At 58.3% G+C, this 22,414-nt stretch overlaps 9 protein-coding genes across 9 annotated transcripts; 2 read left to right on the forward strand and 7 right to left on the reverse strand.

The window, feature by feature from the left end:
- Window positions 1-168: 168 nt before the first annotated feature.
- Window positions 169-3,165, reverse strand: CMQ_2922 (c6 zinc finger domain containing protein; the record flags this gene model as incomplete). The annotated part of the gene is made up of 3 exons (XM_014317000.1): window positions 169-268; window positions 527-1,366; window positions 1,427-3,165. 3 exons carry the CDS (start codon window positions 3,163-3,165, stop codon window positions 169-171), a joined length of 2,679 nt encoding a protein of 892 aa, XP_014172475.1.
- A 1,181-nt stretch (window positions 3,166-4,346) lies between these two features.
- Window positions 4,347-6,191, reverse strand: CMQ_2729 (major facilitator superfamily transporter multidrug resistance; the record flags this gene model as incomplete). Its single annotated transcript, XM_014316807.1, has 1 exon — window positions 4,347-6,191. One exon carries the CDS (start codon window positions 6,189-6,191, stop codon window positions 4,347-4,349), a length of 1,845 nt encoding a protein of 614 aa, XP_014172282.1.
- Window positions 6,192-7,141: 950 nt separating this feature from the next.
- On the reverse strand, window positions 7,142-8,466 carry CMQ_3051 (RNA-binding la domain containing protein; the record flags this gene model as incomplete). The annotated part of the gene is made up of 3 exons (XM_014317129.1): window positions 7,142-7,257; window positions 7,617-8,220; window positions 8,407-8,466. The coding sequence occupies 3 exons, from the start codon at window positions 8,464-8,466 to the stop codon at window positions 7,142-7,144; spliced, it is 780 nt and encodes a 259-aa protein (XP_014172604.1).
- Window positions 8,467-9,095: 629 nt separating this feature from the next.
- On the forward strand, window positions 9,096-10,593 carry CMQ_2712 (30S ribosomal subunit; the record flags this gene model as incomplete). The annotated part of the gene is made up of 3 exons (XM_014316790.1): window positions 9,096-9,140; window positions 9,229-9,699; window positions 9,757-10,593. The coding sequence occupies 3 exons, from the start codon at window positions 9,096-9,098 to the stop codon at window positions 10,591-10,593; spliced, it is 1,353 nt and encodes a 450-aa protein (XP_014172265.1).
- Window positions 10,594-11,574: 981 nt separating this feature from the next.
- Window positions 11,575-13,469, reverse strand: CMQ_2597 (septin; the record flags this gene model as incomplete). The annotated part of the gene is made up of 5 exons (XM_014316675.1): window positions 11,575-12,210; window positions 12,279-12,745; window positions 12,805-12,933; window positions 13,001-13,066; window positions 13,157-13,469. 5 exons carry the CDS (start codon window positions 13,467-13,469, stop codon window positions 11,575-11,577), a joined length of 1,611 nt encoding a protein of 536 aa, XP_014172150.1.
- A 2,651-nt stretch (window positions 13,470-16,120) lies between these two features.
- Window positions 16,121-17,251, forward strand: CMQ_2634 (peroxisome biosynthesis protein, peroxine-7; the record flags this gene model as incomplete). The annotated part of the gene is made up of 2 exons (XM_014316712.1): window positions 16,121-16,522; window positions 16,586-17,251. The coding sequence occupies 2 exons, from the start codon at window positions 16,121-16,123 to the stop codon at window positions 17,249-17,251; spliced, it is 1,068 nt and encodes a 355-aa protein (XP_014172187.1).
- A 277-nt stretch (window positions 17,252-17,528) lies between these two features.
- Window positions 17,529-18,399, reverse strand: CMQ_2876 (cbf nf-y family transcription factor; the record flags this gene model as incomplete). The annotated part of the gene is made up of 2 exons (XM_014316954.1): window positions 17,529-18,271; window positions 18,336-18,399. 2 exons carry the CDS (start codon window positions 18,397-18,399, stop codon window positions 17,529-17,531), a joined length of 807 nt encoding a protein of 268 aa, XP_014172429.1.
- A 430-nt stretch (window positions 18,400-18,829) lies between these two features.
- CMQ_2974 (synaptobrevin-like protein) lies at window positions 18,830-19,731 on the reverse strand (the record flags this gene model as incomplete). Its single annotated transcript, XM_014317052.1, has 2 exons — window positions 18,830-19,514; window positions 19,694-19,731. The coding sequence occupies 2 exons, from the start codon at window positions 19,729-19,731 to the stop codon at window positions 18,830-18,832; spliced, it is 723 nt and encodes a 240-aa protein (XP_014172527.1).
- Window positions 19,732-20,887: 1,156 nt separating this feature from the next.
- CMQ_3251 (short chain dehydrogenase reductase) lies at window positions 20,888-22,408 on the reverse strand (the record flags this gene model as incomplete). The annotated part of the gene is made up of 1 exon (XM_014317329.1): window positions 20,888-22,408. One exon carries the CDS (start codon window positions 22,406-22,408, stop codon window positions 20,888-20,890), a length of 1,521 nt encoding a protein of 506 aa, XP_014172804.1.
- Between the last annotated feature and the right edge of the window lie 6 nt (window positions 22,409-22,414).

Here is a 22,414-nt window from a genome sequence, read left to right on the forward strand (position 1 = left end):
AACATGACCACTATTGGAGCGCTCATCTTATCGTATTCGTGGCCTAAAGCCGGATTTCACGCTTACATACTATCCATTAATGAAATCAAGACATATCAGATCATTACCAACAATCAAACCAGACCTAGCCGGGCGATACCTATTCAATTTTCTCTGCAACCCCCTGCCTTATTCCAGTCCTAGTCTATCAAGACTAGCACCAGATCCGCCGAGGCCGTCTAACGGAAAATCAAAGTCCACGCCGTGCGCACCGCAGAACAGCGCATAGCTGTCAGACAAGGGAGTACTGGCATTGCCCGTGCTGGCTGGACTGACCGCTGCTTGCGTCGTGTAGTTGGAGTGTTGGTCTTGCTGTTGTTGTTGTCGCCGTTGCTGTTGTAGGTGCTGTTGCTGTTGTTGTTGCTGCTGCTGTTCCTGTGGTGACGGATACCGAGGGTGTTGTTGCTGGTTCAGTCCCCAGGTTTCAAAGTTGTGTTGCCAGCTGGCACTTTCTCTTAGAAGCCAATCTTGTCCATCCAGGGCAAACAAGGGAGAGCTGATTTGCTGCGAGGACACGGCCGGCGCCGTCGGCTGTGCATAGCCCGGCATAGTCTGCGGAATCGTTGACGGTACGGACCAAGCGCCCATATTGGGCAGATCGCTATCGGCCTGTGCCATCGGGAGAACACGCCGCATCGTGCCCATGCTTGCAGTCGGGGGCGATAACCCGTCGGACGTGACGCCAAGGTAGGACATGCCGTGGGCAGGCGGCTGCGACGTCTGTGCCAGTTGTCCGTAGGGGCTGGTCGAGCTGGTAGAAGCAAACGATCGTTCAGTGTTCCGGGCTGCGGCGGTCTGTATGAGCACCGATGGCGCCGCTTCGGCGCCCTGGACGAGCTGGGGTGAGGCCGAAGTGGTCGGTGGCGACAGGGCAGGAATCGGACGGTTCGGCGACGGCACGTCGCTGGTATTGAACGTCCCGTACTTCTCGTCGGTCCGCTGCAGAACGGTGGCCGCCTCCTCCGGCAGATCCACGCCCCATTTTCGAGCCAGGACGCTGATGATGCAAAGCGTGCGACGGCCACACAGCCAATCTTCCGCAATCTCCTCGAGCTGCTTCACGCCGTGGATGATGTCCCGCTTGGCCGTCTTTTCCGGCAGGTTGAGCAGGTGGATGGTGCAGGCCGAGTGGATCATGTACACGGCAATGTTGCAGATCTGCCGAAGGTCGTACGTCTTCTTGTACAGTCGCATCAGCTTCGAGATCGCCCCGGCGTTCACAGTGCAGATACGACGCGGTGACACGTGAGACGGCAGGGGCGACACGTCGGGCGCATACTTGAGAAAGGGTCGGAAGAGGTGGATGTACTGCAGGTGGAAGAACATGCTAAAGCACAGATATGACCGTCAGCACTCTCCCTGCACTCGGCCCACAGGCACCACTTACTGCGTCAGAATCATATTCGGCAGCTGGCCCTCCTTCGGCTCAAACTCCTTCGGCAGCTGCTTCCGCCAGTCTTCCAGACGGCGGTGCAGTTCGCTGAGCTTCTTCAGCTCGACGGCTTTGCTGTAGGACCGGCCAATGTTGTTCGGGTGGTAGAAAAAAAGGAGCAGGTCGCTGCTGATCTCACAGAGCTTCGACAGCTTCAGGCCGGCAGCTCGGGTGCGGCATGGCTGGCGCGTGGCCTCGTCGTAGCCGGAATCCGTCAGGGCTGCCCACATTTCCGAGTCTTCCTTCGGCAAGACTTCGTACTTGGGCACGCTGGACGATCCCTTTGGCAGCTGCGGCAGACGGCCGAGATAGTTGGACCACGCCTTGTCAAACAAGAAGCAGCCCCAGAAGGTGACGCGGCGGGCGTCAATCTCGCCGTCGTCCATCCGGCCGTTGTGGCCATCAACGTCCGCGCTCATGGCCGCGTTTGGCCCGCCGCCGGTGTCCAGGTTGAGGCCAATGTCCTGGGCCATGCGGAAGCTCATGCCGCTGTACACCCAGCCCTTGGCCTCGCGAGCACAGCCGGCCTCGCGCACCGACATCAGGGCCAGCGCCTGGACAGTGGCCAGCCTAGGTTTCTCGTACTCGTCGTTCTCGACGATCAGGCGCTTGGCCTCAGCGAAGAAGTGGTCGCCCTTTGTGCGGCTGTCGCCCGGCTCGGCAAAGGCCCCGGGCACGCTGGTGAAGTGGCAGCCGAGCGCGAGCATGGCGTTCACCAGCAGCGAGGTGCAGTGGACGGTGCGGCGCGGAAGCACCTTCGGCCGGCCGCGGTAGAAGTCTTCGTAAAACAAGTCTTTGGACAGGGTGGTGAAGTATGTATAGTGCCAGTTGAAGTACATCTGCATGAGAAACTCGATCAGTGCCGTGTCGCTGGTCACCGTGGTCCAGCTGTTAATCGCCTCTTCCCGCGTGCCATAGGCCGGCTCGAGCTGGGGCCTGGTCTGGCCGCCATCGAGCGCCCTGCCATGCGCGTCTCTGGCCGTAAGTGCAGAGCCTGTCTCATCGTCGGCCGGGTCGCCGACGTAGATCAGATGCGAGGTGCCGCCGATAAAGCGCACGGAGCCGTTCTCGAGTCGGAGCTCGCCCATCTTGCGCGCCAGCTCCACCTCGCCCTCGACAGGGTTCCCGGACCACATCATGGAAGCGTCGGCCGAGCCGGAGCCGAGCAGGCCGCCGTGGCTCTCGTTCTGCTCAAAGTCCTCCATGACGAGAGACTCGGCCACGGCGTCCAGACTGTCGCACGTGCGGATCCTGTGCACAACCGCGGCGACATCCTCCTCGTCCGCGTTGAGGATGGCCTCGATCAGGATCTGCAGCGTCGAGTTCTGGGCCTTCATGCTGTCGACCTTCTCGCGGTAGACGCCCTTGCGGCGGTGGTCCGAATTCGGATCGTAGACGCACTCGGTGTAGTACACGCTGGCGCACGCAGCACAGCTGGGCAGTGCACCGTCGCACTTGGACTTTCTCTTGCGACACGCAACACAGGCCGTGCTGACACAGCGTCGCTTTTGCGCCGACGAGTCGGCGTTGCGCCGGGACTTCTTCTTGCCGCCCGCACCAGGCCGAGAGACGGGGGCAGCCGACATGACGCCCGCGAGATTGGCAGAGGGTGTGGACAACGAGATCTGGCCGGCAGAGAGGCTGTCGAGCCCGGGTGCATAGGAGGCGTTTTTCCCTTGCAGACGGTCGTTCATGACTGGCAGCAGGAGCGATCACCAAGGGCAAGGGACGTGTCGCCAAAAAGGTGCGTATTAAAGAGGCGTCGTCCGACGATGGTCTCGGAAGGCCGGCCGGTGATGACGAGACGCAGCAGCCGAGCTGAAAGGTGAGCTCGCCGAGACAGAATAGGCAGACGAGGGCGATGCCTTGCGGGTCATGTGGTCAGAATGTCGCAGATGCGGCTGAGAGCACGGTGACGCAGGCAGAGCACAAAGCGGTTGGGGGAGACGGAACGCGAGAAAAGCGACGAGATCGCAAAGGCGATTTGATAACCGAGCAAGATCAAAAAGTCTTACTGGGTTCACAAACTTCGTCGTCTTTGTGGCCAGACTGGAGAGCGGGGAGGGAGGAGAAGGGAGTGGGGCTATGGGTATGGATATGGGAGGCCGGGCTAGTGGGGGTCAGGGCGTGCGCTTGCCAAGCACGGTCCAATGAGCTGCGGCAGTTGCGATGCAGACGAGTCCGTATCGCCTTCTAAAAGGGAAGCTTATGTGCGAGACGTGCTTCCCGATACGGCAGGTATGCGTCACATGCAATGCAGGGGGGCCCCCGCAGAGTGGGATAGTTGCGTGCTTTCCTGCTGGTCCGAAGGGAAAGGAAAAAAAGAAGAAGAAAAATAAAGGAAAAACAGGCGATGCCTCTGGCCAGACGCAGGACGGGAATGTCGGTCTGTCCTCGAGGCAGTGTGTTGGGTGGCGAATTGGCGGTGACGGGAGAGGAGTGTGACTATACATAGTACGGATACGGAGTACACTATCTTGCAAAAACAACGGCTGCTGAAGCAAGGTAGATCCCAACGGCAGAAAGTGGACTTGGCCTAGCACTTAGTTCTGCTTTTAGTGCTCTCTGTTCGGGCACTTCTCAGAATACGGGATATTCCCGTGCTTTGATTCGGCAACCGATGTCTTGTCTTGAGGCGGGTGTGCTAGGGAACGAGCACTTCGGAAAAAAGTGAGATCCTAGTAAGATAGAAACGTGCCGTTGAGACGAGGTGGATTTCTGCTGACCGAGTGGACAGTGAAAGACGCTTCTATCGTTGAGTAAAATTGCTTAGTCATCATTCGTATATCCTAGACCTAACCATTTTATCCCGTGCTCCTAATATTGAGAGATTGTTGGCATCCATTTAACCTTGCACCCTTCCAGCCATCCACCCTCAGCCTGCCGCATACGGACTCTTCTTGCGCAAAAGCTCGCCATACTTCCACAGCAGAAAAGGGGCGGGCCAGCCGACAGCGATGCCAATGCCAGCCAGTACGGTGTTGCCCCGGCCATAACCCAGCTTGTGGATGAGGTCGGGGGCGAAGAGGGGAAAGCCGAAGCCAGCGAGCGAGCGCATAAAGGTGGTGGCACTGACGGCGCTGGCCGCATAGCGCGAGTATGTGTCGACGAGGTAGCCCTGGATACACTGGAAGCCGGCAATGAGACCGGTGCACATGACGGCGATGCCAATATCAGGTCCGATCCAGTGAGTGTGGTACTCGGCGCACCATCCATAGATCAGCAGGCCTACAGGCACAAGGACGGCGCCAGGCACCATGATGGGGACGCGAAACTCCGGCCGGCCGACAGCGACGCCGTAGTGGCGCTTGAGCGCGACGTAAATGCGATCCTGCAACCTCGCCAGCAGCTGAGTTCCCAGGGTGAAGCCGAGCCCGGAGGCAATGTAGTTGAGCCCGGCCAGGCCAAGCGGCTGGTGGTACACCTCGCGCCAGAGCGTCGGAAAGGTCGACAGCATCAGGTACATGAGCCCGTAGAGATACATGACGTAGAGCGCCAGCACCTGTACGATGATCTGCGAGCCCAGCAGCACAAAGGGCCGTCGTAGAGCGATGCTGAGCGTGTGGGCCAGCCCGCCGGCCTCGCGCTCACGTTCGGCCACTGTGTACAGCGCCGTGTTTCCGGTCTCGCGCGTCAGCCGGGCCCGCCTGCGTGCCAGCAGCACCGGCGCATATGTCTCGCGCACCAGCACCATGCCGACGCATTGCACCGCGGCCGATCCCATCGTCGTGGCGTAGAACACCCAGCGCCACGACGTCTGCTGCGCGATAAACGCCCCCATGATCGGGCCCACCGACGGCCCCAGCAGTGGTGCCAGCGAGTACATCGACATGGCGACGCCGCGCTGCTCGGCCGTGAACAGGTCGCTCAGCAGTCCGCCGCCCAGAGCCAACGGCGCCGATCCGCTCAGTCCAGCCAGGAAGCGCAGCGCCATCATCTGTCCCCGCGTTTGCGCCAGCCCGCAGCCCAGGTTGAACAGGATGAAGATCACGTTGGCCACCTGCAGCACGCCCACCCGTCCGTACACCTCGCTCAGCGGGCCCAAGAACAGCGGTCCGAAGGCGTATGCCAGCACAAACACCGACAGCGTCATCAGCTGCTCCGTCGATCCGTGAATGTCCAGCTCTTTTGCGATGGCCGGCAGTGCTGGCGCGATCATGTTGGATGCCACTGGCGTCAGGAACCCGTACAAGCTCACGACGAACACGCACGCCCATTTCCTCTTCATCCGCCAGTTCTTTGGGTTCTCCGGGTCGTCTGGTCCATCCCACCGCACCAGGTTGGGATCTGGCAGTCCGTCTGGCCCATCTGCCGCTGATGCTGATGCAAAGGGCCCCTTTTCCCCAGTGCCGCCGTCCTGTTCTGCCGCCCGCTCCCGTTCGATCTCACCGATCTCCACGTCCCGTTCATAGTAGATGTCGCCCCTGACCTCCGATACCGTTCTCGTCACCGGCGCTAGGTCGGCTTGTGGCTGCTGGGGCTGTGATTGCGTGCGTGACAGAGATCGTGCCAGAAGTGATCTCGCCCGCGACATGGGCCGAGGCCTTGACGCTGCCTGGTTCTGTTTCTCTCCACTCCGACTGCTGCTACCGCTGCTACTGCTGCTGTTGAGGGAGACCTCTGAGATCACAGACTCGGCACCGTCATGCTGTTGGGGTTTCGCGTTGCCGTCCAACGGCAGCTCTGGCTGCTTGGAGCCACTGTCTGTTGCGTGTTCCATCCTGAAAGACGGTTGATAATTGACAGGATATTTGCTTGAATGGTCCCTTGCTATCCCGGCAGGACGGCATCACAGGTCATAGACGGTGTTACTATGTGGAGACGGGGCAGTTCGATATTATTGAAATTATTCCCACTAGGAATGAAAAGAGTTGTATACCCAAACAGATGTAGTAAAAAGAGACAGAGTGATGATAAGGAAAGGAAAGTTGAGAAAAAAGAGAAAAGAGAAAAGAGAAAAGCAGTCGAGCAGACATCCATGCCAGCTAATACAATAAGAAAAACTGCCGAGAGCGGCGACCCTGCGCTTCGCAGCGGCGAGATAGCTGCCGCTTCGGACTCGCACGCTGACAGCAGGAGAGGAGATTCAGGGATCATGGCCCCATTGCGAAAAACCTTTACAGGAAGGCACTGTCCTGGATGGCTCGTACTGCTTCGGCGGTGTGCCGACGAGCGCCGACGAGCCCCGGGCACCGCCAATAGGCAGGCGCGGATGAGCGCCTATTCTTCATGCGGTGTAGGCAGAGGAGCTAAAATATTAAGAAACTTTACAGGCCTTTGCATCTGGCAAAGCGCCCCGGTGCCGACTTGGCTGCAGGCATTGCCATGCTCCTTCCCCGTCGAGGCCACACTTTAAGAGCCCGGCTCCAGACGGGTTATCCGTCCGCAACGTCATTCGCCGGGCCAGAAACAGAAATGGGGACATTCGAATTATATCCGCAGCTACTGAATACCTAGTACTTGCCAAATCACATGTGCAGATATCTCCAGCTCTGATGTAGTTCCCTTCTTTTTTCAGTTGCCCTTTCTTTCCCAAATGAAAACAAAACGCCGTATGATGGACCGACAGGAAAACAGACTGAGCGGCAGGATTGATATCCGACAAGAAACGCAAAACAAAAAGGTTCTAGAACACACGCGGCGAACAGCCGGGTCGGGCTGTCGCCTCGCTCAAGCCGCAATCTCGGCCTTGTTGTCGATCTTCTTGGCGGGCGGCTCGCTGGCGCCGTTGGCGCCGTCGTCGTCGCGGCTGCGCTTGGCACTGGCTTCGGTGGATGACTGGATTTCTGGCTTGCCACTGAAGGGGTTAGTGTCGGGGGAAAGAAAGAGGAAGATAAAGAAGAGTAAGAAAAGAAGAAAAGAAGAAAAGAAACGAAAAGATAAAAAACTCACTTCTTCTGGCCATTGTGCCCGTTGGTGCGGTCCTTGTTCTGCCAGTTGCCACGGCCACCGCGACCACGACCGCCTCCGCCGCCACGACCGCCACGACCACCGCGGAAGCCGTTCTTGCGGTCTTCGTCGCGGCGCTTCTTCCAGTCGTCCTTGTCGGCCGAGTGGCCGGCGCCACGGCCGCCGCGACGGTTGCCGCCCAGGGTGCGTCCCTCAAAGAAGCGCGGGGCGCTGTTGTTGCTGGGCTCGATCTTACCCTCGCGGATCAGCTGCGACTTCTCGGCCACGTAGGCAGCTTTGGACATGATCTTGAGCTCGCTGTCCCGCCACGTCGGCTTGGGGTCGAGCGCGAGGAAGCGGACGGCCTGGTCGGCGTCCTGGAACTCGACAAAGACGGAGCCCTTGAAGAGGTTGTCGGCAGTGCGGCGTAGCCGCACCGCGTTGACGGCGCCGTGCTTGGTGAAGAAGGCCTCGAGGTCAAACTGCGTCGACGGCTCCTCGTCGCCGAAACCCTTGACGTACACCGTGGCCGCGTCGATCTTGCTGCGCGGCCGGTCCGCGTTGTAGGCGTTCTTGCGCGCCACCGTCTCCTGGCCGGCCTCGCCGGTAACAACGACAAACTTGCTCGACGCCAGCGCTGCCACCACCGTCTCGTAGGACTTAAAGCGCCGCATCCGCCCAAACTGGCAAATCTTCTTGAGCTCCACCGGCTTGTTCTCCGACCCGCCCGTCAGCTCCCACAGGTACTTGTCCGTCGGCAGGTTGCTGTCGCTGAAGTAGAAGTGCACCTGCGTCTGAATGGCCACATGATCTTCCGACTCGGGCAGCACGCTCGGGTCAAACTTGCGGTTGTTTGCGCCCTTGTCTTTCGAAGCCTCTCCCTCCTTCGTCTCCTTTGCCTCCTTCGTCTCTTCCTTTGCCTCTTCCTTCGTCCCTTCCTTCGTCTCCTCCTTTGCCTCTTCCTTCGTCTCTTCCTTCGTCTCCTCCTTTGCATCTTCCTTCGCCTCTTCCCTCGTCTCCTCCTTCGTCTCCTCTACTGCAACCACCGCAGCATCAGCCGCGACAGCAGGCTGCGCAGCCTCGACAGCTACTGTTGCGTCACTCATGGCGAATTATAAATATGACCTGCAGACCTTTCTCAAACCAATTGACTGCAGAGCTAATCGCCGCGAGAGAGCAGGTGATGAGAGCAGATGTTGGGCGGGCGAGAGAAGCTGAGAGGCAGATCCGTTTGCAATCCAAGCTATGGAAAGGAACAAAAAAAAAAGTCAAGATTAAAATAGGCGACTGGATTTTTTTTGTTTTGGCGCCATGCAGGAGCCAAGGCAGCGCAAACAGCGGGGTACGCCAGCCACGCTAGTAGAACTGCACTATCGAGAATCACGTGATATATAGACGTTACATGACATGTCCTGCACCAGCAGCCAGCACGTTGGCGCCCTTCCACGAAGCAAGACAGGACACTCTGCTTCTTGCACTCTAACTGCTATCATATTTTTGTCAGGTTCAGCGTGTTTCACCTTTCACTGTCATCGCGAGCAGCTCGTGGGCCTGACGCAGGGTCACGTGACTAATTATTGGCCAGCTCGACGGAGCCGTATGATTGGCAGATTGAAATTTCTGACCTTTTTCTCGGCTGCAGCAGAGGAAAGAGGCTTTTCTACCACAGGGCTGTCGACCGAGGGGAAGAGGCAATTGCACTGTCCCGACCAGATCCAGCACGCGCTCTCTCAAGATGAAGTTCCGGAGGACCTTTCGGTTTCACGGGCTGAAGCGGCCGGTTCGTTCTATCTGGACCTGACCTGTCTGCGTCTCGTGCTTTTGCTCTGGCTTTTGCTGGCTTCTGACCTGACATCTCTCCCTTTCAGCGTATCCGCCAGACATGGAACAAGTACAACCTGTTCAATCTGCACCAGAACCTGCGGATGCCCCGCCTGATCCAGAAGACGTTCTTCCAGCAGAAATGGGACGCCAAGGCGCTGTCCCGCGGCTATCACGGCGAGCACATCAAGGAGCGCCAGTGGGAGCGCATGTTCAGCCGTCGTCTGGCCTCGGTCGTCGACATGAACCCGCGCTACATGGCCGAGTTTGACGGATCCGAGCAGGCCGAGGGTCGCGGCAGCGGAAAGCAGCGGGATCCCAGCGCTGGCAGCCCGCAGCTGGCCCCATGGGCCGGCACCAATCTGCGGACTACCCAACCGACGCCCTTTATGCAGATGACCTTTGCGCCCATGGAACGGCGTCTCGACATTGCCGTCTTCCGCTCGCTGTTTGCCAGCAGTGCCCGTCAGGCCCGCCAGTTTGTCGTCCACGGCGCCGTCCGCGTCAACGGAAAAAAGGTAGCCCTTTTTCTTGTCTTCTTGCCTTGTCTGCCTTTTCCCCGCTCACACTCCCAGATGGTCTACCCCGGATACCTCCTCAATCCTGGCGATCTGTTCCAGGTTGATGTCGAGCGCGTCCTTTTTGCTACTGGCGCTAAGAAGGCTACTCGCCGAGCCGACGTCCGCGCACGAGAGGCCCGGCAGGCCGAGAACGACGAGGACGATGCAGCCGAAGACGACGCAGCCGAAGACGTCGACGCAGCAGCCGCAGAAACCCTTGCTGTCGACGGCGTCCACAAAAAGGCTGTCCGTGAGCTGCCTTATCTTGCCGCCCGCGCAAAGTACCTCTTGGCCAACGCCAGCGACGACCTGACCGTCAAGCGGAAAAAGGCCCTCCGTCAGTTCGTCAAGGATGCCCGTAAGTGGGTTGCCAAGGCATCGCCGTCCGCATCCTCCTTTTCTCCCTCTGCAACGAGCCCGCCGCCATCCTCAGCCATTCTCGACCGCCTCGCCGATCTGCTCGCCAGCACTAACCTCGGACCCGACCACACCACCGCTACGGTGTCCGAGCAGCCGGCCGGAACGACCGCAACGACTGCAACGACTGCCAAGACCGCCAAGACCGCCAATTCATCCCTGTCCGACGAAGAACGCCGCCGGTTTCACAAGCTGATTGCTCGCGATGCCGAGAACCCGCTGGACCCCTCAAAGCCTTACGCAACCCCGTGGCGGCCCCGGCCCTTCATGGCTCCCTTCGCCTTCATCCCTCGCTATCTCGAGGTGAACCAGAACATCTGTGCTGCCGTCTATCTGCGCCACCCCGTCGCCCGTCCCGGCATGGCCGAAGTGCCCACGCCCTTCCCTTACGAGATCAACCAGCTGGCATTCAACTGGTACCTGAGGCGCCACTAAGCAGTGTGGGCCTGTGTATATACCCACACACAACCTTCTACTCTTTAGATGTACTCTGTACTACTGTAAATATACAACACATGGCCTCTGCTTTGATATACCGCGCTTTCTGTACGTCATGTTTATTCAGGCAGTGTAAACCGGCTTATCAGGGCAAACACAGGTAGGAAACCAAGTAAAAAAAGTAACAAGCTGATGGCGCATCTGGGATATTGGGCAAAGACAAACTGAAACGGGTAAGGATGCAAAGGCCGGCCGCTGCAAAGAACAGCTAGCTAGAATCCAACAGATCCAACTCCGTTAAACCACATGCTTGGTCCTCACAAAACTTCAGAGCCGAAACCGCCATCTCGCACCTTGCCCGACGACCCGACCCGTCCCTCCACATCCCAGCGCTTGACCAGACCATATGCGCAACTCCCCATCCACAGCCGACAGGACGAGCCGAGCACCAAAGAAAAGCGTTAGGTGTAATAATTAAGACGTCCCGGTTGTTTGCGAAATAGTTGCGCTGACAACGCCAGCTTTCACTCCCCGGGGCCATCCCACAGTCCGCATCTTTAGAATCGCCACACCACAATCGCACACGATTTCGCCAAATCTCCCCGACCCCGACCTCCTCACTTTAAGACGTTCCGAACAGATCAACTTTTCGCGCGCCTGCGACTCGGCTCTCAGCGGTATACGTAGAATAAAAAACGCCACAAGGAAATGTGTTTTTGGATGTTTTTTTGCCTTGCAATTAGAAAAGTGTGATTATAAAGGAACACAAAAGAAAAACAAATAGGCTAAAGGAGGGAATCTGTAGACAGAACAAAGGACGGAATAATAGCGGCGGGCTAATACTGTATCGCGTGGGGAGTAGACGTCACGGTACGGAGACATAGTCATGGGAAAGAGACAATAAAGAGACGACGAGGTCGAAAGACGCCGATAGGACAGAGGACAGATAGGGAGAGGGGGGATAGAGTCGCGATAACTTTAGCGAAGAGAGAACCCCTTCCGCTTGCCCTCCTTCTCCAGGGGCCGTCCGCTCTCGAGGCGGGACTTCTTCTCCTCCAGCTCTGCACGTTGGCGGTCCAGTTGATCCTTCATCTCCCGGTGCCGGGCATAGAGTTCCTCCTCGCTCTGCTTGAGCTTGGATTCCTTCTCAGAAACCTTCTGCTGAAAGACAAGCTTCATCTCCGCTTCCATCTTGGCGAGCTTCTGATCGTGGAGCGCGCGCTCCTCCTCCTGCTTCACGGCCGGGTTCACTTCCTTAAACACGCTAGGATCCTGTGACACTCCCATCTGGATCAGCTTGTCCGTGCGGTAGTTCTCGTAGAGAATGTTGTTCGTGTTCTCCTTGAGCTCCTCCATGTGGGTGCGGATGAGCATCTGCCGGAGCTTCACGAAATCGCAGTGCTCCTCGTTGTCCACCTCAATGACACCCCATGGGTAACGACGGCCCCGCACTTTACGTCCGTCGGCATTGGTGATCTCATTTGTGGCACCCACAACTGCGAAGGGGACCTTTGAAAGAATCTCGTTGTTCTCCGCGATCGTCTCCTCGTCGTCGAGCTCGTAGCGGGGCCCCTCAAAGATCTGCACCTTGTGGTACTGGATATCGGCCAGAATCTAGAACCATGGTCAGCTTGCCAATCCTACCACTATACCCCTTCGTCCAATAGCTACAGCAAACGTACCCGGCGCTTGAATGCGGTGATCTCCTCATCCGTCAGAGTATCAGACTTGGCAATGACCGGGATGAGGTTGACCTTGGTGTGAAGGCGCTTCATCACTTCAATGTCGAGAGGCTTCAGCGAGTGGCCTGTGGGCTGAATGAAGAAAACGCAAGCGTGGATACGGTTGTCCACAATGTTCATGCGGTTGACCTTATTCTCGGCATCGAGATAGGCGTCGAACCGCTGCTCGATGTTGTCGACAATCGGACGCCACGACTCGTCGTTGTTAACAAAGTCGCCGAAGCCAGGAGTGTCGACAACTGTCAGGCGCAAGCGAACGCCAGCCTCCTCAATGTCGGCGCTAATAGACTGGATCGTCACAGTCTTGGGGATGATCTCCAGGCTGGGGCTCTTACGCTCCTTGGGGGGATACAGCGAAGTGTTGAACAAGGTGTTGACGAGGGTCGACTTGCCCAGTCCCGATTCGCCTAAAACACCGTGTTAGAGGGCCCTTTACCGAGAAGTTGGCAAGGACGGTGCCACTCACCGACAACCATCACGTTGAAGTTGAAGCCTTTCCGGACGCTCTTGCGGTGCCATTGGTTGGGTAGGTTGGCAAATCCAACGTAGCCCGTCAGCTTCCGCCGGACAATGTTCCGCGCATCGTTTGCGGCAGCTGTAAAATGGATGTTAGCAGCTTGCTCCGCAGTGCCAGAGGAACAATATGCATATGCACAGCTTACGAGTCGGAGAAGATGCCTTGGGTTGTGGGGCAATGACTGCGGGAGCAGCAGATGAGCCGTTTGTAGCTAATAAAAAAATGTTAGCCTCCTGTTCGAGAATTGGCGCACAAAGCGTTACGGAAGCCCCAGGGCTGAAAATCAGAAGAAGCATCTAACAGCTCTGAGTCTTGAACGCTTCCTCGTACAGTCCAGCTTTGAAGTAGAGTTCGTCGTAGCTCATAGGTCTGACTGGGCGAAGCTTTGGAGGACCTCCCTCACTGTCTGGCATCTTATGGCGTTCCATGGCAATGGCGTTGTCCATATCCTTAGGAAAAGCAAGGCTGGAGGCTCTCGGTGCAGGCAGCGGACGAAGGGACCGCCGATCATCTGTGATGGTGTTCGTTCCGAGAGAGACGATGTTCATCACAGTTCTCTCAAATTGAGCACTGCGTGTCCGTGTCCGAATGTGGTTTCCGAGGTCGAAATGCATGGTAAGAAGAAATAGAGACGGGAGGGCAGAGTAGAGGGGGATCTCGTTCCGAGTTGATGCTCAAGGCGTAAAGTCGATATCTTAGGTGGTGAACGGCTATTCGCGGCCGTAACTGTCAGGCGAGCAGCGGTATGTGGAGGGCGTGCTCTGCTGATGATGGCCGGATTGGTCGTATGGCAGGATGTGTCGTTGATGATAATGTTGCTGTTGTTGCAACTACCAACGGGATCGGGATATACCAGAAAGCAGAGCGAGGAAAGCCAGACAGGGCCAACGATGGACGGCTTGGGACAGACATCGAACTCTTCGTTCCTTCCAAACGCACTATGGACGGGTCGATACGAGTCGAAGCAAGCACAAGAGAGGTCCAGACGGGAACCAAAACACCGGATAGAGCACCCTGAAGGGGAAAGAGACAAAAGGGGATGCAATGAAGCGTGTTCTTACCCATTGTAGCAGCTGTAGATGGCGTCGAAAATACGGTCGGTTCTAATTAGGAAGGGGCGCGGCAAGAAATAAATCGAATCCTGTCAGGAACGAATTGGCAACAGTTAGCTCTTTCCTTGCAGGAGTAGGTATGGTGAAAAGCAGGCAAGACGAGAGGTATGTGCAGGTTCCGATAGGGCAGCAAAGCGTTCGTCCATAAAAGCAAGCTGCACGAACTATGGCGCGGACTGGTGGGATGACGCCCTTGACTTGCTGACAGCAGGTATAGACGTGATGGATGGAAAGCGCGTCTGGGGTGTGTACGGGAAGGAGCAGAGGAGAACAGATCCCGTATCTGACGATGCAATGTGCTCGCAGCAGTTCTGGCGTATTCCGGTTCCAATAAGGATCGGCGTCACGTACCAAATAGAAATTAAAGCGAGGGACAAGAAGCAGGTGGTTGTCAGCCTGAATGCCGTCGCGTGTCGAAGAAGAAGCACCGAGGAGCGAATGGGGGGTGCTGAAGAGAAGCGGTAAGGAGAGAGAGAGAGAGAGGCGGTGATGGTTTGCGAAAAAGAGGTGAAGAACAAAAAAGGCTGATGGGAAGCCGAAGTGGTGACTTCTAGAAGGGGAAATTGCGAAAGTCAGAAAAAGGGGGTAAGGTGGGAAACAGAGGCGCAAAAGGGCTAAAGCTTCAGAGCAGCAGCGAGAAAAGGGGGAGAAGAGAGAGGACCTGGCCGTTGTGAAGAACCCCTGTCGGGAATTTAAAAAAGGGGTTCGTGCCTCAACACAACGCCAAAAATAATAGGAAAATCGGGCTGTGGAGACGCGCGCTCGACTTTCAGGGAGGAAGTGGTCTGGCACAGGTCCCCGTTAGGTTGATAACGGGGAGGGGAGAACGGACAGTGGGAGCTTGCTATTGGCCAGCACGGCTCTCCGACCACAGATCTCACCTTACGACGGACCTAGCGCAGGTGTTTCCACGATGCGAGCACTGCGTATACAGTGTGTATACAGTGTGTAATTTGGGGCTTTTCAACCGTTGCAGCTTTTGGCCTGTTGCATGCAATCAAGGCCGAATACGAACGTTGCAGAACGGCGCCCCTCATCAGGGCAGCACCTGAGCACTGGAGCACTGGAGCACCTGCACTTCCGGAGTAGAAAGGGCAGTCCAAAAGTGTGCGACGATTTCGATTTTCGTATTCTGTCGGACACGTAAGCTTGGCGTGTTCTGTCTCTTTTTTTTGTTTCGAGTGTCCCAACTAGAGGCAGCCACGTTGGCAGTCGGATGTCACAGTTACAGTGCCTAATGAGTGCCAACACTGCATCGTACTGTACGAAAGGGGGGGGCCACGGTGATTAATCGTTCTGAGCGCGAAAGGCCACTTCCCCATGTCTTTGGCCATTTTAGAGGGGCGCCGTCACTTGGGTGTGCTAGCGTTAAGTACGGAACGGCAGACCTGGAGAGGACACCCACCCTGATGGGCGAGATAAGATACATGTACATACAAGCGAGTGCACTCTGGTCTGCCAAGCTGCTCATATTACAATCATGCGAAAAGACGTTTCAATTGTGCATCTTATTTCAACCCTAATTTTAGCATGCACTACGGAGCACGGATGTTCCTAAGATCAGCGTATGTAACAACACAGTTGCAGAGTTTTATAAAGGGATCTGCGAATACGCAATATATGAGCAGCCCTTGCACAGTACTCCGGACGGGGCAGTCGGCCTCCGTAGTCCAAGGTGCGAATACAAACAAATATTCCGTACTCCGTTCTCCGTATCTACTCCATAGTATCTTGTCTTACCAAGAGAACTTGCATATTCTCGCCTCGTCTACATGAGCACCCTTACACGTGATCTAGATTCAGCTATGTCACGTGTAGGATGATGTCACATGGGCTATCCTCTGGTCTGGGGGAGGGGCACCCCCACTGCTACAGTACTAGAGCTACTGATTTCTACCGGTAGTGAGCCTCGGCTCACGGCGTGACATCCGCCGCTCTTCATTCTAGCTAGACGTGTCGTCGCGATTTGCTGGTGTCGCCCAACGGCGCAACTTTTGAGGACGGAAGACGCACCGGATCCTGCCAATCCTTTCTGTCCCTCGACAGAGACCGATGGCAAGCACAACGACGACGTCAGCCGCCCCTCTGGAATAGAAGACACGCTCTCTCTCTCGCCTTTTTGCGTTCCTTCCTGCTATCTGCAATCTTTCACCATGGCCGCCCCCATGCTCGAGTTCCGGACGCCCGGGTACAATCCGTACGCGGTGCAGTACTCGCCGTACTACGACTCGCGCGTGGCCGTGGCTGCGTCGGCCAACTTTGGCATCATCGGTAACGGCAAGCTCTTCGTGCTGGAGCTGACGGCTGCCGGCGTGCAGGTGGGCCGCACGTACGACACCAACGATGCACAGTTTGACGTGGCCTGGTCCGAGATCAACGAGAACCAGCTGCTGGTGGCCTGCGGTGACGGCTCGCTCAAGCTGTTCGACCTCTCCGTCGACGATTTTCCCGTCATGAGCTTCCACGAGCACAAACGTGAAGCCCTCTCGGTGTCGTGGAATCCTGCCACCAAGGATACATTTCTGACGAGTTCGTGGGATGGCACGGTGAAGCTGGTGTGTTTCTTTTGTTTTGTCCGTCGTATATCGTCGTCTCGTTTCTGCCTGCTGACCTCCCAGTGGTCTCCCACTCGGAACAACGCCCTCCGCACCCTCCCCATCGGCACCTGCACCTACAGCGCTGCCTATTGTCCATCCAATCCGGCGATCGTGTCGGCCGCGTCCAGCGACTCCCTCCTGCGCATCTTCGATCTGCGCACTCCTGTCTCGGCCAAGTACCACCTGGTGGCGTCTATTCCCGTACACGCCGGCCCTGGTGCGGGCGCAGGCGGCGGCGCTGCTCCGGCCGAGATCCTCACGCACGACTGGAACAAGTACAACGACACGTTGATCGCCACCGGTGGCGTCGACAAGATCATCCGCACGTTTGACATCCGCAGCCCGGCTGCCGGCCCGCAGGCCCTGATGCTGGGCCACGAGTTTGCTGTGCGCCGTCTGGCCTGGAGCCCACATGCCCACGATGTGCTGCTGAGTGCCAGCTACGACATGACGGTGCGCCTGTGGTCTGACGGATCGCCACCGCCGCCGCTACCTCCACCCCCGCCGTCTGGCATCACCCCCGCGTCACAGCGCCTCGGTCGGCCGCTGGGCGTCATGAACCGGCACACCGAGTTTACGACCGGCGTGGACTGGTGTCTCTTTGGTGAGGGCGGCTGGGTGGCCTCGGCCGGCTGGGACGAGCGCGTGCTGCTGTGGGATGCCAATGCGCTGATACGGGGACGATAACCGGGGAATCAGTGAGAGCGGAAAGCGTGGCGCGCGCGTGGACACTTGGGACACTTTGGAATCAGGGGCACCCGACCGGGACGGCGTTTTTTTTGTTGTTGTTGTTTGACAAAGGGCAGTGTGCTTCTCTGCCCTTTCTGGCTGTTACGATGGTTATGAGTTGCAAACAAAAAGAAGATGGGGCATAGACGTCATGTATAATTTGGGTAGCATATTCGTTTCGAGCTGATTAGAGGATAAGGGACAGGTCCAGGCTGCGGCCATGTCTATGCCCGCCCTAGCTGTCCTCCATCTCAACGTCGCCGTTTCCGTGGTTTCTCGCATCCTGCATGCGCAGCATGTCCTGTTGCAGCTGGTCATTGGGCCCGGCCTCATCGAGCGGTGTCGACGCTGTCGTCGTGCCCGAGGCGGCGGCAGCCTGGGCCAGAGCAGCAGCAGCAGCCACGCCCGAGCCGTCCACACTGGCATCCGTCGCAGTGTGGCCACCTACCGGGCGGAAGTTGGAGCCGTTGAGCACGGTAAAGGGCAGCTGCTGTTGGTGCTTCCGCTTGCCGGCGCCGGCGCCGGCGCCAGTTTCAGTGGACGCGCCATTCGTCAGCGACAGGATTGTGGTCGGCGCGGCGGCAGTGCCCGAAAACGTGCGGTCGGACTTGGCGACCTTGGCGGTGACAGCGCCCCCGCGGAGCTTCGCCTGAGCGGCGGCAGCGTCGGCCTTGATCTTGCCGTAGGGGACGGTGGCGGGGACGGTGTCCTGGAGGAACTCGAGACGGTCGATGCGGGAGGCGGCATTGCTGATGTCCTTATACTGGACGTTGCGGCGAGGCTTGCGGTCGAGCTTGACCATGTTCTGGGCCTCAGAGGCAAGATACTGGACAAAGAGTTCCTGTCTGGTCAGAAGGGCTGGAGAAGGAAGAGCGTTCTGAGCGGGGCTTACTGTCGCAAGCGTGATGACAAAAGCGGCGTTGTTGGAGCAGACGGCGACGTCTGGGTCTTGCAAGATAATCTTGCGCACTCGGGTTACTGCGATAAGGGTCAGCAAAGGACAAGACAGGCGAGAAGACGTGGAAAGCGGACAGAAACGCACATGGCAGCTGCGTCTGGCCCGTGGCCTCTTTCCGCGGCGGGATAGCGGTAGTGTTATAAGGCATAGTGGGAGACGATCAGGAGAAAAATCGGTGACAGAAACGGGGACGAGATGGGGACGAAATGAAACAGAAATGGAGGACAGAAAGGAGTGTGTTCAATTGAGGTCGAGCATGAAAGACTTGAGAGGCCCAGTAGATATTACTGGCGCGACGCGATTTGTGGAGATCGTGGGGGAAGGAGCCACGGACGTCATTTTGGCAGCTTTCAACACAACGTAATCCGCATGTCTACTCGTGGTTACGGCATCTGACTGTCTAGAAATTACACAAAATTGCAGGCCTGTCTCGATTATACGGAGTAGAATACAAGTAAGAGATGGACGGCAGAAACGACGATGCTAGGACAAAGGGAAGAAAGGCAAGACGTGGAGAGAGAGGAAAACGAACCCGAAAGAACGAGAGCGGATACTTTTCAATTTCTCCTCCTCTCCCTTCAGCTCTTGGCCGCCACGACAATGGTCAGCAGCAGCAGCACAGCGACGGCGGCCAGCATGCCCATCAGCTTGACGTTCTTCCACCACATCTGGCGCTTGAGGCCGCGGCTGCGAACGCGGAACTCGCGGGCGCTGCCGCCGAGGCGGTCGGTCTGGTCGACCAGCAGATCGATGCGCTCGCCGCGCTCCAGCAAGCTCTCAATGTTGCGACCCATGATGCCGCGGACGTCTTCGATGTCGCGGCGGACGCCGGTGAGGACGTCGCCGCCGGTCACACCGGCACTGCCCTGCTCGACCATCATGGCGCGCAGCGTGCCGTTGAACGAGGCGCAGCCGTAGTTGGGCAGGTCGGCAAAGTCGGTGGCAACAGCCGGAAAGTCAGCCAGGAAGCGCGTGCGCAGCGCGGCCAGAAAGGCAAAGGGCACGCGGCGACCGAGCGCTGCCTCAGCGATGACGAGAAAGGTCAGCCCGCCGGCCGAGCTGGGGTGGCCGTCGCGGTCGGCGGCGTGCTCGGACGTCGCCTCGGCGATGTAGTGGATGTGGTGCGAGCCATGGGTGTAGGTCAGCTTCTGTGGCGTGCGGTGCTCGATCTTGGGCAGGATCAGCGACGCGAGCGACGACGTCTGGCTGGCTGCCGACGTCGTGCACTCGGCCAAGATGGTCGTGTTGTGGGCTACGCAGGCGCTGCGGGCGGTCAGCGGGGGACGAGAGACGAAAGAAGAAGGAAAGAAGAAAAAGGGAAGAAGGAAAAAAAATAAAAAAAAGGAAGGAAAAAAAGAAAGACAAAGAGACGGATGGGAGGACTCTCAACATGGCCAAAGCAACGGGAAGCAGCGAACGGACCCTTCTGCAAATGCACGTACTAGAGCAGCGGCGTTGCCGGTCCTGATGGAGAGGCCATGATGGCAGGGCCGTCGACACGAGGCAATGTCCGTGAACAATGGACAGGGGGACGGTGCGTAAAGCCTGCGGAGGAGAAGGCGTTTCGAGAACGGTGTGCGGCCTGCGACACAGCAGCGGTGAGGTAGTCGGTCTCGATCGAGGAGTTCGGATGGGAGGAAGGTCGAAGACGGAGGCGACGCCCATGCAGCACGACCAGGCTGGGAAGAGATGCGACTGGAATGGATGAATTGGCGAGCTGTCGAGTCTTGATTTTGGCGCCGGCAGCGTTGGAGATTCTTACTCGTAGAAGGAATGACGGGAAGTTGAGCTGCTGCAGGGCTGTAGGGCCATTCCGAAACCAGACTAGCGCTCTGTGGCGACTTTGCTGGCGAGCTACGGGGGGGGAGATTACGGGGGCTGTTGCACTGAAAGCGAAGCGGGACCTTCTGAACGGGGCGCCGAAACACGCGGAACGCTGTAATTTGGTAAGATACGGAATACGATATCTAAATGCGGAGTACGGAGTAGATACGGAGTAGCCAGCAGAACAAGACGAGATGGACGAATACCCCTTACGCTTTCTGCTTTCTTTTTCCCATACCCGTGCTCTCTCTCTCTCTCTCTCTCTCGTGCTCGTCATCCGGTCACAGCCCCTCACAGCCTCGGCACCACTGCCGCTCGGTACACGTATCCGTGAGCCACCGGATTGCGAAGGTGTGTGGCTGGTGGTGGTGCGATGGAGGCGGCAGCCACTGCCACGGCCGCTGTAGCCGCTGCCGTTGCTGCTGCTGTAGCTGCTGCCGCTGCTGCTGTTGGTAATGCCGGGCTCCGATGTAGGTGTTCGGTGAAGAAGACTGGATGCCGCACAGACGGATTGTGGTGGTGGATACCGTCCGGCGGTGAGATGGGCCGGGACGCCATGGTTGAGGCAGCGACAGGTGAAGAGTGAGAAGCGCTTGTGTGGGTGTTGTAGTGCAGCTTGTTTGTGCGTGTCGCAATGGCAGGACTCGAAGAAGAGGGGAGACGAAGCGATAATGACGGAAAGGCGCACCTCTCACGTGCTAGCCAATGACGCCTTCCCGTTTTTATAGTGCCTGGATTCCCCGCGTTTCTGCGTCTGGATCCAGTCTACTAGTATTCGTCCAGTTCAAACGTCTATGATTGCCTCCGTGCTCTCAGGCCCTTTTCCGTGTCTTCTTATCGTCTTTTCTCTCGGCGCCCGTCGCTTTCGCCTCGGCCTCTTTCTCTTTGCCCGCCTGCTTCTTTCCCTTCTTGATTGCGTCCACCAGCGCGGCAATCTCGCTCTTCTGTGCGGCCTCGGCTTCGGCCTCCTTCTTGGCCTTGGCGGCCGCCTCTTCCGCCTGCTTTGCCGCCTCTTCCGCCTGTTGTGCCGCCCTTCGCTGCGCGGCCGCCCGCTTCTCCGTCTGCTCCACCAGCCGGTCGCTCTCCTCCCACAGCGCCTTGGCCACAGCCTCGTCACCGACGTCCCGCCGGGCCACGTCCACCAGGCGGCACTCCTTGATAATCTTACCGGCGATCAGGTCGTTTTCGAACTCGGCCGCCAGCGGCTCGCCCACCTTGGCGTTGCCGCTGCTGTCGTCGCTGCCGCTGCCGCCAGCGCTGCCCAGCCCCTGCAGCCGCCGCAGCTGGGCCTCCATAGACGCAAACAGCACCGACTGGGCCCCCATATCGGCGCTCTTCACCAGCAGCCACCACAGCGGGTACAGCAGCACGTAGCCCAGCACCAGCCAGAGCAGCGAGCCGCCCGTCAACCAGCGCCGCATTCCCGGCGTGCGCGAGAGACCCGGGTCGACCAGCAGCACGCGCACATTGCCGGGCAGCTTGTCGGGCCGCTCGTACGCGTCGACGTGCTTCTGGAACGAGCGGGCAAACACCATCAGCGCCAGCTTGCTGCGCGCGTACGCCCTCTTGGGCGTCCACTCGGCCACAGTCGCTGTTGGTGCTGCTGTCGCCTTTTCTGCCTTTCCGCCTTTCCCGCCTTTCCCTCCTATCACCGGCTCAGACTCCGATAAAGTACCGGCCATGAGAGGCGGAGCGCCAATGTAGGCCGAGCAGGTGGTGATGATGACGCGCACGTCGCGGTCAAACGGCTGCGACCGCAGCGCTGGGCTCAGAAGTCCCAGCAGGTGGAAGTTTGCTAGGTAGTTGACCATCCAGGCACCCTCGATGCCCTCGGGCGTGGTGGCGCCACGAAGACGGCTTTGGGCGCCGCCCGACAACGGAATCGGTTCGACGGCCGCGCACAAGATGACCATGTCGAGGCGCCGCGGCGGCAGCGAGTCGATCCAGCGCGTGGCAAAGGTGCGGATGCTGTGCAGCGATGCCAAATCGGCCTGCTCTGCGTAAATGAGCTGGTTGTCGGTTCGCTCGCGCAGCTCGCCAATGTAGTCGATCACCATCGGGTCCGATGGTGCTTGTGCTGTCAGCAGCACGAGGCTGGCCCCGCGGCGTGCCATCTCGTAGGCCACCACCGCCCCAATGCCCGACGTGCCGCCCGTAATCAGCACCACGCGGCCGTGCATCTTCCGCTCTGAGTCGTTTGTTGCGCCGCTCGCGTAGTATTTTATCGCAGCCAGCGCACCCACGGAGCCTACCGCCTGCGCTACCGTCCAGGGCTGCGGCATCCAGGCCGGCAGCCCGTCAAAAGCAACCGTTGCCAAGAATGGAAGCGGCATCGTGGA

The sequence above is a fragment of the Grosmannia clavigera genome, assembly GCF_000143105.1.
Source record: "Grosmannia clavigera kw1407 unplaced genomic scaffold GCSC_144, whole genome shotgun sequence".
NCBI classification, from domain to species: domain Eukaryota; kingdom Fungi; phylum Ascomycota; class Sordariomycetes; order Ophiostomatales; family Ophiostomataceae; genus Leptographium; species Leptographium clavigerum.